At 39.0% G+C, this 15,375-nt stretch overlaps 1 protein-coding gene across 1 annotated transcript in view; it reads left to right on the forward strand.

Moving 5' to 3' along the window:
* Positions 1-14,271, forward strand: part of fasn (fatty acid synthase) — a 93,792-nt gene extending 79,521 nt beyond the window's left edge. Inside the window, exons 40-43 of the mRNA XM_062056439.1 lie at positions 2,761-2,972; positions 5,552-5,650; positions 7,869-8,120; positions 11,350-14,271. Of these exons, the coding sequence (XP_061912423.1) occupies positions 2,761-2,972; positions 5,552-5,650; positions 7,869-8,120; positions 11,350-11,487 (701 nt within the window). The 3' untranslated portion in view covers positions 11,488-14,271. The remainder of the gene's footprint in view (positions 1-2,760; positions 2,973-5,551; positions 5,651-7,868; positions 8,121-11,349) is intronic.
* The last annotated feature ends 1,104 nt before the right edge of the window (positions 14,272-15,375 follow it).

The following is a 15,375-nucleotide window of genomic DNA, read 5'->3' on the forward strand; positions in this document are numbered from 1 at the left end:
AACAGCGGCAGCTTTGCACAGAGTGTGGTGTGGGTCTCCTCTAGGGGTGTGGGAAAAAAATCGATTCGAATTCGAATCGCGATTCTCATGTTGTGCGATTCAGAATCGATTCTCATTTTTAAAAAATCAACCCCCCCCCCCTCCCCCTCCCCTAGAGGGGGGGGGGGGTACCCACATATGCGGTCCTCTCCAAGGTTTCTCATAGTCATTCACCGACGTCCCACTGGGGTGAGTTTTTCCTCGCCCGTATGTGGGCTCTGTACCGAGGATGTCGTTGTGGCTTGTACAGCCCTTTGAGACACTTGTGATTTAGGGCTATATAAATAAACATTGATTGATTGATTTATTTATTTTTTTAATTTTTTAATTTATTTTGTATTAATCAATCCAACAAAATAATACACAGCAATACCATAACAATGCAATCCAATTCCAAAACCAAACCCGACCCAGCAACACTCAGAGAACTGCAATAAACAGAGCAATTGAGAGGAGACACAAACACGACACATAACAAACCAAAAGTAGTGAAACAAAAATGAATATTATCAACAACAGTATCAATATTAGTTACAATTTCAACATAGCAGTGATTAAAAATCCCTCATTGACATTATCATTAGACATTTATAAAAAAATGAACAATAGTGTCACAGTGGTTTACACTTGCATCGCATCTCATAAGCTTGACAACACACTGTCCAATATTTTCACAAAGATAAAATAAGTCATATTTTTGGTTCATTTAATAGTTAAACAAATTTACATTATTGCAATCAGTTGATAAAACATTGTCCTTTACAATTATAAAAAGCTTTTTACAAAAATCTACTACTCTGCTTGCATGTCAGCAGACTGGGGTAGATCCTGCTGAAATCCTATGTATTGAATGAATAGAGAATCGTTTTGAATCGGGAAAAAAAATCGTTTTTGAATCGTGTTGAATTGAAAACAAATCGATTTTGAATCGAATCGTGACCCCAAGAATCGATATTGAATCGAATCGTGGGACACCCAAAGATTCATAGCCCTAGTCTCCTCTCTCCTCTGCCGAGAATGGAATGGACTTCATTGTCATTGCACTTAAAAGTACAACAAAATGTGTTTTCAGTACAAGTTGTTTAAGAGCAGACATTCCGTAGACAGGGCACCGCTTGTATGTTGAGGACATTAGAGTGTTACGTACTTTCATGTCACCAAACATCCAAAAATAATTGCTAGATTTGTTTAAGAAAGTAAGTCACTGAGAGAAGTTGGAAAGATTTTAGATTTAGCGAGAAAGTCGCCAAGATGACAACACTGAGCTGAGGTGTGTGTGAATAATAAAGACATTACTTCTGATTGGTTTATATTTCATGGTATTCTCGTATTACGTCATCACAGAAGTCTCGCAGGATTAGAGTAGCCATATGTTGTATCAGATCCACAACCAACCGATCCATAACTTTCCAACTGGGTATCAACCGATCCATACTATATATAGATCAGTCCAGAGGCTTGCCAAACGATGCATTCATATTTTTAAAGTTAAAATTGGTTATCCGTTTGTACCGATTAATTTTTACACCCCTAATATGGGTGTGTGTGTGTATATGTAAAGTTTGGACACACCTTCTCATTTCAATGTGTTTTCTTTATTTTCATGACTATTTACATTGTCACTGAAGGCATCAAAACTATGACACCTGTGAAGTGAAAACCATTTCAGGTGACTACCTCTTGAAGCTCATCGAGAGAATGCCACGAGTGTGCAAAACAGTAATCGGAGCAAAGGGTGGCTATTTTGAAGAAACTAGAATATTAGACATGTTTTCAGTTATTTCAGTATATTCACCTTTTTTTGTTAAGTACCTAACTCCACATGTGTTCATTCATAGTTTTGATGCCTTCAGTGACAATCTACAATGTAAATAGTCATGAAAATAACGAAAACCCATTGAATGTATATATAAATGTAATGTATGTATATATATGTACTGTATGTATATGTGTGGTGTGTGTATATATATATATATATATATATACACACACACGCATATATATATTTATATATACAGTATACACATATATACACACATATATATATATGTGCGTGTATATATATATATACACACACACACGCATATATATATATATATATATATATACACACATATATATATTTATAAATATATATGTGTGTGTGTGTATATATATGTATGTATTTGTGTGTATATATATATATGTGTGTGTATGTTCAGTGTGTATATATAATATATATATATATATATATTTGTATATATATTTGTATATATATATATATATATATATATATATATATATATATATATATATACATACACACACATACAGTCAAACCTGTTTTTGACTAGCTTTTTTGCAGTATGTATTTAAAAACGACAAAGCGCACCTTTTGTTTAGAGGATCTTGGCATATCGCTTGTATTTTAATTTATGACTAGCAACTGATGTCGGTAAAGTAAAACTCTTAAGGTATGGCAGATCCTTGAATTGAAATGTTAACCTCCTGACAAAATGGACCAAACCAAATGTCCGCTGCAGAGGACGTTGGTTCTCAAACTGAAAATAATAGTGAAAGAAGTCCAGCCCCCCACTTTTTAGCTTTATGGAAAGGTGGCCCCCCAGAACAATTTAGTTAAATAACCCTATCTTGCTCATTTTGACAATCTGCCATATGTATTTGTTGCTGTATTGGTATAATTAAAAAAGTATTCATAATGTTCCTCCCTTCCTTTTCCAGCTGCTCCTTTGGACAGCATCCAGTCCCTGGCGGCGTACTACGTGGACTGCATCAGACAAGTTCAGCCAGACGGGCTGTATCAAATTGCTGGCTACTCGTTTGGTGCCTGTGTGGCGTTTGAAATGTGCTCTCAGCTGCAGAACCAGAAACGGCCTGTGGAGCATCTTTTTCTGTTTGATGGATCACACTCTTATGTGGCAGCCTACACACAGGTTAGTGATGCAAGTAGACTGTGAAATCCACATTATGTTCAAGATTAACATCAAACAAACTAAGAACATTCACTGATTCGAAATACTTGTCAGATTCACTCTGGAAAACAATTCAATCCAACCGCAGTTTTTTGTGCCTGTGAGGTTCGGTGGCTGGGAGGTTGGTTTTGAATGCAAATGCGCAGCCAAAAAACGACTTCTATTGCATTGGCAAAGTTCGTAAGCACTGGTGGACAAAGTGGGGGTGGGAATGTAAAACTAAATCACTTTGGGAAGGCAGGAAAACACAGCGCATAACATTCTCAACCATACCTACCAGAAAGGGGTTGGAGGAATAGGTAACGAGACGTGACTATCATAAAACGCTGTACAGAAAGCAGCCACTATCTGTAACTGTACGTAAGGAATCATGCAGAGAAATACAGATGGAACCAAAATACACACAGGAGCGACAAGGAATCGTGAATGAGCAGTGAACTATCCGGCGTCTTCCTGCTGCAGCTGATGTTCAAGCGTGGCTTGTTGTTACATCTGGGGAAGAGACAGACAGGCAATCACAAGAATAAAAGCATAAGGCTGTCAATTTCTGTGTGGAAATGTAGCGTTTATATTGCTGAAGATGGAACAAAGTCATAAAACTTGTAGAGTCATGTGCTATCTATACAATTCAGTTCAACTTAAAGACCAACTTTTGCTCAAAACCTGAGTTTGGAACACGAACTGTCACCTATTCCATGTTGGTTATAATAAGTCAATCCCCTATTAAAGATGGGGTACCTAAGTTATATTTTGCAACTGGAAAAAAAATAATATTAGCATCATACAGTATATTGTAACAGTAATTATTTCTAAAAAAATATATAGATATATATTTACGTCTGCGTGCTGTCCGTGCCTTAGAATTAAGTGTTTTAGTAAATAAAATCCTGGAAGACAAATTCATTTGTCTTTTTTCAGCGATCAACCCCTCCAGATCCAATCACAGGATTTAGAGCGCGGGTGTCAAACTCATTTCAGCTCAGGGGCCACATAGAGGAAAATCTTTTCCCAAGTGGGGCAGACTAATCAGATCATGGCACAATAACTTAAGAATAAAGACAACGTCAGATTGTTTTCTTTGTTTAAAAATATCCCAAGCACATTCTGAAATTGGACAAATCATAATGGGTTTTTTTTACGTTTACATGTTGCGGTTGAAAGTATTCTATTTTCATTTGTCGTTATTCATACTTTCTGAATAAATTATGTGATAAATGTTTATCATAATGATTGCTGGATTTGAGTTGTAAAATTCTCCCATTAGTGTTCATTTTTATTCCATCAAAAGACGAAATGAATAATACAATCCAAATCAAATAACAGGATGTTTTTATTCTTATTTACACATTTTCCTGAACTGATCTACAACAAAACTATTATTTACAAAAACTGGCTGGAGGCTTCAAGGTGACATATATTGTGACTTGCTGCCCGGTGAACTATGCCTGGGCAGGGCGAAGCCAGAGGAAACTCTGGTGGAGGCCCGCAGCGGTGCTGACGTGCAAATCGGTCGTACGACCTGGGTATAGGGGCGAAAGAGGCCGCTCGCCTTTCGGAACCGGCATCCGCTTCCGAGCGGGGGGTTTCGGGCACCCAAATCGCCTCCCTCCCACGGAGGGAGGAGGGGGGTTTAATGTCTCCCGAGAGTTTGGACTCGTTTCATTAATCACACATGAAGTAAGAAGAGGATCCATATTATTTCAGCATATTTGTGCGCCAAGAAAATGTGTCCCCACGGTCATAAGTACAACACGAAATATACGGATTATCAAAAGCATTTTTGGGGGTGTAGAAATGTCACAGGTTACATTACCAACAACATCTTTGACAATCAAGACATGAACGTAACAGTCCACATGTTGTATACTATAACTAATAAGCTGCGTAAGTACGTAGTGTCCAAACATTGACAACAAAGAATTGCTGTTGCGACATCCAGTAAGACACATTTAAAACAGCAGTTTCTTTCATTCAAAAATTTCAGGTCATTTTTATACTTAGCAAACTCATCTGGCGGACCGGATAAAACCTGCTCAGGCCCGTGGGCCGTACGTTTGACACCTCTGAGTTAGCGAAAGGAGGGGTGAGCAGAGCCCACGAAGGAGCCTCCTCATTGGCTGATGTGATATATAGTGTAGTGTGCCACGGTGCAAACTTGTTTCAGTAAAACATGGCTGCCGAACATTCACCTGGAAAGTTGACAATACCTTCGCTTGCTGTTACAGCATATACTGCTAAAAACCCAAAAAGAGGTAATCAGAGGAAGAAAAGAAAGAGGCTGTACGTCTGAAAAAAACAAAAAGAGCCAAAACTCAAATAAATATTGGTCCGGCGTATTCAAGATGGAGGGCATTGCGGGCCAGTCTTGGACTAACTTTGGACACGCAATTTTGTGTGGGAGGGACTATCAGCGTGGTGCACAGAGTGGGGGGTGAGATTTACATTTGGAATTCTGCCTGGTGACACAAGATTCAAGTACCCCAGGTTTAACTCTGTGTTCTCTGTTTAATGTCAAAATAACCGAGGATTTTGCTTTGCAGAGCTACAGAGCCAAGCTGACACCTAACAAAGAGTCTGAGGCTGAAACTGAAGCCTTGTGCGCCTTCATCCAGCAGTTCACTGGCACTGAGTACAACAAGGTAAACTTCTGAAACGTGAGCGGAGGTCACAACATTTTATGCGAGGTTTTCAGTTTCAAGGGTGAAACGTTTTTATATAGAATTATAACAACACGGCTTGAGAATAATTGAGAATAAGAACCTGCACTTATTTGTAAGACTCTTAAGAGACAATGGATGCCACACTTTATCAACATTTCCTTGTTCAGCCATGATTAAATAACATATCCTGTCATCTTATTGCGAGTATTGTGTAAATTGACATGTTGTGCTTCAGATGTGTAAATGAATTGGGACAAAATAAACATTCTGTCTCTCGTCGTTGGAGCCAAGTACAGTTTATCCTGCTTACAGTACATCTGGAAAGTATTCACAGCGCTTCACTTTTTCCACATTTTGTTATGTTACAGCCTTACTCTAAAATTGAATACATTCATTTTTGCCCTCAAATGTCTATGAACAATTCCCCAATATTGATAATGTTCACAAATGTGTTTTTTTTTTTTGCAAATGTATTTAAAAAAAGAAAATCACATGTACTTAAGTTTTCACAGCCTTTGCTCAATACTTTGTTGATGCACCTTTGGCAGAAATTACAGCCTCAAGTCTTTATGAATACGATGCCACAAGCTTGGCACACCTATCTTTGGGCAGTTTGGCCCATTCTTCTTTGCAGCACCTCTCAAACTCCATCAGGTTGGATGGGAAGTGTTGGTTTTCATCCAGGGTGTCTCTGTTCATTGCTGCATTCATCTTAGTCTAGTCAGGGGGATGAACAAGAACCAATGGTCACTCTGTCAGGGCTACAGCATTCCTCTGTGGAGAGAGGCGAACCTTCCAAAGGACAACCATCTCTGCAGCAATCCACCAATCAGGCCTGGATGATATAGTGGCCAGACGGAAACCATTTCTTAGTAAAAAGTTTGCCAAAATGCACCTGAAAGACTCTCTGACCATGCCAAAACAAAATTCTCTGGTCTGATGAGACCAAAGTGTTTGGCGTGAATGCCAGACATCATGTTTGGAGGAAACCAGGCACCGCTCATCACCAGGCCAATACCATCCCTACAGTGAAGCATGGTGGTGGCAGCATCATGCTGTGGGGATGCTTTTCAGCGGCAGGAACTGGGCACTAGTCAGGAGGATAGAGAGAAATATGAATGCAGCAAAGTACAGAGACATCCTGGATGAAAACGAACACTTCCCATTCAACCTGAAGGAGCTTGAGAGGTGCTACAAAGAGAACTGGGCCAAACTGCTCAAAGATAGATGTGCCAAGCTTGTGGCATCGTATTCAAAAAGACTTGAGGCTGTAATTGCTGCCAAAGGTGCACCAACAAAGTATTGAGTAAAGGCTGTGAATACTTAAAGAAATTTATATTTTTTTAAAAAGTTTTCACATTGTCATTATGTGGATTTTGTGTGTAGAATTTAGAGGACAAAAATGAATTTATTTTATTTTCAAATAAGGCTGTAATGTGGTGGAGAAAGTGCTGTGAATGCTTTCCTGATGCACTGTATGTCGACAACTCCTTTATGTCGACCAACTGGAGGGTGGCGGCGCGACGTGACGTAAATGGTACAGCGGCCGTGCCAACAACTTGAGGGTTCCAGGTTCAATTCCAGCTTCCTCCATCTTAGTCACGTCCGTTATGTCCTTAGGCAACACACTTTGAATTCATAACGCTCATCTCTGTGATAATTGAGCTGTTATGCCCATCCCTTGCCAATGTAATGTACAACAATAAGTGTCTGTGGTTAATTCATAAAAGCTAACCACAAAGTACAAATCTGAGCTTTGCTTTGATTTTATTGCTAATAACGAGTAATCACTAGTGCATTGTTACAGCACGTTTCCCCTCATGTATTTATTATGATAATGCTATCTGCCGTAATGTATATGGCTCATTCACACACACACACGGTCAATTTATAAATCAGAATCATATTTATTGGTCAAGTATGTTTAACACACAAGAAATTTGACTTGGTAGAATGTGCTCTCGTTCAGGATATATTTTGGACACCAGTCTCTCCTCACTCATTTGTACACTGACTTATACATTTATTTAAACACTGACCGCATAGCGCTTAAGTTAAAAGAGCTTGTAAATTGCATGGTTAATCCAAGTGTATTCGTGATTAATCACACAAGTTAACTCATTTGAAAAAACTAAGCAAAGACAAAAATATTTCAGTCGATACGTAACCAACTTTCCAATATGCGCTTACCCATCAGCTCCTGGAGACTCTTCTGCCACTGCTGGACTTGGAGGCCCGTGTCAACGCAGCCGTGGACCTCATCACGTCCACCCATAAGGACATCAGTAGAGACTTGCTGCACTTTGCAGCCACAACATTTTACTACAAGTTGAAGGCAGCAGACACTTACATCCCAGCGACCAAATACAACGGCAACGTGATGCTACTGCGCGCCAAAACCAGCAGTGAATACGGACAAAGCCTGGGAGCCGACTACAAGCTCAGCGAGGTAACGGCCATTAATATCACATTGCATGGGAAAATAAGTATTTTAATCCCTGTGAATTTTGTAAATTTACTCCACTTTACAGTCCATCTTTTTTTGATAATGTAATAATATAATTTTGTTACATTTTTCACGAATCTAAAAGGGGAACTGCACTTTTTTTTTTAATTTACCTATCGTTCACAATCATTATGTAAGACATGAAGACATACTTTATTTTTTATGCATACTAACTTGTAAATCAACGTAAATAAAAGTCCGCTTACAATGGAGTCAATGGGAGGTCCTCTATTTCCCCCATAAAAAACATCAAAAAGTGCCAACAGTACTCCATTTACATTTTATGACTTGAATATTGACCAAGTATCAGTGATATTGTTATTATATCTCATCTGATAGTAGAAGGATGAGGGACATATTTCAAACAAGTTGGTCAATTTTGGCATACAATTCAGACATAAATGGCGAGAAAGACACAAAAAGACGCTTGGTTCCACCCCCATTTTTTTTCTTGCAAGGATTTCGATTAATTCTTCATCTAAATGGGAATATATGAACATCTGCATCCTAATGACAGCAGTCATTTTATAGTAAATTATATTTTATTATGTTTGTTGTCTCCCATGAAATCTGCAGTTAGTAATAATCAGTAATGTTGTTGAAGGATAAAGCAAATGACATGATGCATTTGTGAAATTAATGCACCGCGTATGCTTGAAATGATCAAAATACGTAAATAATACATCTTACTATGAATGTGCTACATTACATATATACTTACATCAGGTATACAGTATCAGGGGTCCCCAACCCGTCGATCTATTGGACCCTGCCGGTCGATTGCGAAAATATTAGGACAAAAAAGTATTAATATGACATCAGTGACACCCCTAATGACCCACACACTCGCCAACAGGCACACATTTTAACCCCAGAACATATATATCTATATATATACACATATGTGTGTGTATATATATATATATATATATATATATATATATATATATATATATATATATATACACATATATATATATATATATATATATATATATATATATATATATATATATATATATATATATATATATATATATATATATATACATATATATACACACACATATATGTGTGTATATATATACACACATATATATGTGTGTATATATATATATATACACACACATATATGTGTGTATATATATACACACATATATATGTGTGTATATATATATATATACACACACATATATGTGTGTATATATATACACACATATATATGTGTGTATATATATATACATATATATATATATATATATACACACACATATATGTGTGTGTGTGTATATATATATATATATATATACACATGTATGTGTATATACATATGTGTATATATATATATATACATATATATGTGTATATATGTATTTATATACTGTATATATATACATATGTGTATTTATATATATATATATGTGTGTGTATATGTGTATGTATAGATGTATTTATATATACATATATGTGTATGTGTATGTGTGTATATATATATATAATACATATATATATATATACATACATATACAGCATAGTTTACGCAGGGATAGATATTGCTTTGGTTTTTGTCTTAGACCAGGGATCTTGGGCTCGAAAAGGTTGGTGACCACTGATGTATACTAAGCCTTAATTGAGGTGTTTGTATGTTTTTTAGGAGGTGTTTGGATGTTTTTAAGGGCATTAATAGAGGGATTCCCACAGGCTCCATTTGAAGCGAACTTTTGATCGCTTTTACTTATGTGTTCTTGTTGTGACGATTGGCTTTTGCTGGAGTAGGACTCCAACACAGAGAAGAAATAATAAAAATAATAACTCAAAAAGGAGTGAATAAAAACAACTAATGATGCACACAAAATGTGTGGAGAAAAATAAATTGCACACAAAAGGTATGGAGAGGAAACAGTTAACACTACACAGCAGCGCCGGGTCAGAGCCACAGGAACAAGAAGCGTGAGTGGAGCCAAAGAGAGGAGATAAACATGACTGGAAGGTTGAACCATTAAAAATGTACTTGTGACTGGACTGGAGAGCTCAAGTAGTCAGGAGGAATTGGGTATCAGGTGTGCATGAAGGTGGCTCTGCCCTGTGACCTGAAAACTAGGCACTGCAACACAAAGCAGAACATGCCAGATCATGACACCTGTCTTACATAATGATTGTGAATGATAGGCAAAATTCCAAAAAAAAGTGCAGGAAGTGTGCGTGTCTGTGTGTGCGTGCGTGCGCGCCAATGCGAATTTTATGGTGGTTTTGTTGTAACAGAGAGAGACTTACTTAGACTTAGTTCCTCCCATTCCTGTTGGAACATTGGGCGACGAGTCCCCTCCATTTGTTCCGGTCACTGGCGACCCTTCTTGCTCCATGCCAGCTGACTCCCATCTCTCTCAGGTCTTCCTTGGCTGTTTGTCTCCACGTCTTCTTTGGCCGTCCTCTCTTCCTCTTTCCCCCTTCTGGCACCCAGTCCATTGCCACACTTGCCGGTCTCTCTTTTGGCAGTCGGAGTACGTGTCCAGTCATTCTCCTTCTCATATCAGAGACTATATTAGGCAATGGTGCTACCCCTGCCCTTCTCATCACCTCTTCATTGCTGATGTGGTCTCTCCATGAGATCCTCAAGATGTATCTGAGGCACCGTCGGTGGAAGACATCCAGCTTGTTTGTAATGGTTGATGTCTTCATCCATGTCTCACAGGCATAGGTCACTGTAGGGATGACCACTGACAGAGAGAGACACAATGTAAAACCAAAAAAATCTGAAAAAATAGAATCATTTGTATTTGATTTAGTGAAATTGGTATTTGGAGTATTTGATATCAATGCAAAAAGTGACTTAGTACTTTTGCTTACTACTTGTTTTTATTCTATTTATAAATTATTTGCACTAATAGTCTTTCTCGCCAAGCTTCTTGATAATCTTGCAGTCCAATCCAGTCTTGTGCAGGTCTACAATATTATCCCTGATGACCTTTGACAGATCTATTTTTCTAAAAGGGACAAATATTTGTACACATAACCAATCAGAATGGGTGTCAAATACTTCCAGTATTTCCCTTAATCGCGTTTGAGTATATTTATATTCAAAATCTTTGGGGGTTTTTGACATTCTGAATTACTTATTTTATTCACATAAATATAAAAAAAAGTATTATAATGACTTGCGTTTTTTTCCTAGGTGTGCGACAGCAAAGTGTCAGTCCACGTCATTGAGGGTGACCATCACACGTTTTTGAAAGGAGAGGGCTTGGAATCCATCGTCAGCATCGTTCACAGCTCACTGGCTGAGCCCAGAGTCACAGCAAGGGAGGGTTAATACATACTGGTACTCACACCCCCACACCCCTGTGTCCCACTTCGGAAACATTCCCAAAAACCAATCTGTATTTAGAAAGTGTTTCTTTTGCTTCACTTAATTGCGGAAAGAGTCTTGCACACTCTGTTTATGTTTACAATTTGTGCCATTTTGCCCGTTTGTTTAAATGTACCTCCTTAGCTATTTTTGTTAAACACATTGGCGCTCCTCCTCTGCAGTATATCAACTCTTTTTAATTGTACTCGTTTAGATCAATTGTGGGCTGCCAACACAGACATATGAACTAAGACTACATTTGTTTAAGTTTGCGGTAAAATTGCGAAGTTAAAATAAGTTCTATAACGAACCATTAACAATGTAATGCAGGGGTGGTGAAAGTGTGACTTTTTTTATAGGTCCATTGCACATTCTAAAAATAAAAATGAACAATATCCACATCAGAACTAAACGAAGGATTAGAGCCTCACCCAAAAGAGAAAAAAATTACTTAAATTGGATTGGTTTCAGTGTTTTATATACAAAAGGGGAACATCAAAGTCACCCACAATTCCTTCAATTTTTCACTTTTTGGTGGAAAACGTTGAAACACCTGATGTAATGCAGGTAGATAATTCACAATTCATATATTGACGCACATTTTTCTTATTTACCGTTTGTATGCGTTTCCCATGACAATACAGGGTATTATTGAGATAATCACAATGACATGGGCAAAGTAATTCATTATAGTAAATAATTAGTGGGTTGTTGACAGCAGCGCTAAAATGCTGCACGTGCTTTGTCAGTATTTTCCCAAAAGCAGAGTGGGATGCTGTGAAATCATTTCAACAATTTTACATTCAAATGATTTGTTGATATGTGATCTGATGAGTTGTAACGAGGATCATGTTCAACCAGCTTTTCTTTTTTCTACTAAAATTGTCTCCTCAGTGAATTGACGGTTTTTATGTTAATAGTGCGATAATGAAAAACTTCTGTGTCTTAAATGGAATACTTCAATCAGTAAACTCCTTACTGTGTACTTAGTACTTGAGGGTGCACATTTTGACAGTTTAGTGCTGTCGTAGTGCGCACGTTCGTAGTATTCGCCCGCTTCTTCTCTTTTCTCTCCCTTTCAATTGTGAAGTATTCCATTAAAGACACAGCCTTAGTAGGAATGAAAGTTGTCTATGATGCTAACCCCTGTTGTATGCAGACCTTTAATAGCCCCTGTTGAGTTTGAGGGTTTACTGTGAACTGGGATCGCTGCTGTTTCTGTCTTGACTTTTAACCATGTCAGCGCCTGCAGATGACAGTCTGCTCCCCGCATGCAACAGCTGACCTAATCTCTGAGACGCACACGCTTGTCAATGAAGTGTTAGGTGACTGGAGCAGAGCATGTAGTGCATTGAAGACCGTACAATGAATTATTGCAGCTAATAAAAGGCTCTAACTACATATTCTGAGACTGACTTTACTTTACCCAATCAAGTTGGTTCTGTCGATTATTATTAATTTTATTTTATTATTATATTTTTTTTCCCAAGATGGCGCCACTGTAGTGGCTGCTGTTGGCAGGAGCTCTGTGCTCTTGTGTCATCCTTTTGTGTTTCTGATGTTTCCTTCTAGTTTTCATGTGGGTTTTTTTGCCTTTTGGTTGGGGACCCTTTGGCACTTTTCGTGACTTCTGCGGTGCTTTTTTTGTGAACTTGTGGATCTGCCTCCCGGGAGCCTTTTGGCCATGGAGACCAGCTGCTGGTTGTCTGCCACACCAGAGTTCGTTTGGAGAGACTGGAGGAGAGAGACAGGGCTGCGGAGCTGGCGCTGAGCGCCGGGACGGACAAGCTTCACAGTGTCTTGGCTGAATGAGCAGGTATCGGACACCTCGGCCTCCTTGGACGTATCCTCGCTCATCCATGCAGACTGGACACTGGCCAAGAGTTGGTGGGGGGCCGAGGTTGGAGTCGGTTCTCTTGGTTGCTTTGTTGGGTCTGCTCCTGTCTCTGGCTATGCTCCGCCCACCCCAGCAGACGATGGCGTGGAACACCGCAGAGGTCACCACAATGTATATGTTTATTTTTTTTGTTTTACTTTTGTGGCTGTGTGTAGACGTGGCTGGTTGCATCAGCTCTGCTCTTTTAATTTCTTTAATGTCCTTTGTGGTCTTTGATGTTTCCCTCACACACAGTTTGTGCTATGGCTATGAGGTTTTTTTCTTCCTTGGTCTCAGTCTGGACCCCCTCCCCAGGGACCCAAGCTTAGACTGAATTTTTTGTTTTTTTCATCCTCCCCTGTCTCCCTGTAATGTTTGTCTGCTCTTGAATAGGAGTGTGCTGAAAATCTTAATTTCCCCTCTGGGATTATTAAAGTGATTCTGATTCTGATACGTGAATGTCTTGTAAAGTAATTTGCTGTAAAATGTGTCACTGTAAATTCACAGCAAGTTACGGGCTGATAATGGCATTGCTTTCATAGAAACATTTACAGAAATTTACCGTGACTGAATGGTGTGATTTTATGATGAATTGAAAGAAATGCATTTAGGTAATTAAAACACAAAGAGCTTTACAGACTTCAAAACAATGCTTCGATGATCCACTTTTCCCATCATCAATCAACACACACTCGCACAAATGAATGCATGTCTGAGTACAGAGGAGCCAGGTGAAGAAACACCACAGTTCACAATTGTAATTTTATTTTTAGTACACTCTGTATTCTGCCACTTACGTACATACGGTCCCCTTAAGAGACAAAATCGGTTTGAATTTGTGAAATAAATTACCTAATTGGTGTGAAATACAAGGGTGTTGTATTTTTTTACAGTCATCTGTTGTAATGTTGCAGTAAATTTTGATGATACAGTATTTTACTGTGAAAAAAATTGTTAAATCCTGGTATTTTTACAGTGTAGTCACTTTGTTACATAAATAAGCATTTGAAATGTGATATTTCACCAAATGGGCATTGAAGACACCGAGCTATGTTTTAAATCGGATATTTCATAAACGGATGCTGTCTCCCTAGATGCAAGGATGAACCAAATCCTCTGTTGCAAACACACAAAAGAGGATGCTTTCGGCCGCAACTAATCCAAAATAAAGAATGTTAGGAGTCGGTAGTGGAAACCGTCCTTGGCCCTGGAGGTCTGTCTTGTCGAGATCTGCTGGGGGCGTGTTTGGGGTCCAAAGGTGCTGCAGTGGACATTAATCACCCCCATATGGGACCTAGCTGTCCCTTTTGGAGGGATATCAGTTGCTGTCTACAGGTGACGGCTGAACCCCACCCGCCTCCCAGTTTTTCCCCAATACCTTACAAGACCATATCCTGTGACTGTCCAACTTCATTGGACCGTACGTCCACATTGCCTGAGGCCCCTAGTGCCAGCTCCTGATGCTGAGAGTGAGTCTGGGGGACCTTTGTCTGCTGTGCAGAGGGTCTCTCTCTTTTTGTGGTATCAACAGCTGGTGAGTACATCACAAGACACCTCATTGTTGGCGTGGCGCGCTCGTGTGTTAACCCTTTTTTCATCATAGTCCAAAGCTGGGGGGTCCAAACTTTAGACATCATAAAATGGATGGATGGATGGATGGAAGTTTAACAATAAAATTGTTCTCCTTCCAACATGTTTATGCCTAAATTTACTGCTTGGGTCTCAGTGGCCTTGTGGTTAGAGTGTCCGCCCTGAAATCGGTAGGTTGTGAGTTCAAACCACGGCCGAGTCATACCAAAGACTATAAAAATGGGACCCATTACCTCCCTGCTTGGCACTCAGCATCAAGGGTTAAATCACCAAAAAATTATTACCGGGCGTGGCACCGCTGCTGCCCACTGCTCCCCTTACCTCCCAGGGGGTGGAACAAGGGGATGGGTCAAATGCAGAGGACAAATGTCACCACTCCTAGTGTG

Source organism: Entelurus aequoreus, linkage group LG08 (assembly GCF_033978785.1).
Source record: "Entelurus aequoreus isolate RoL-2023_Sb linkage group LG08, RoL_Eaeq_v1.1, whole genome shotgun sequence".
NCBI lineage: Eukaryota > Metazoa > Chordata > Actinopteri > Syngnathiformes > Syngnathidae > Entelurus > Entelurus aequoreus.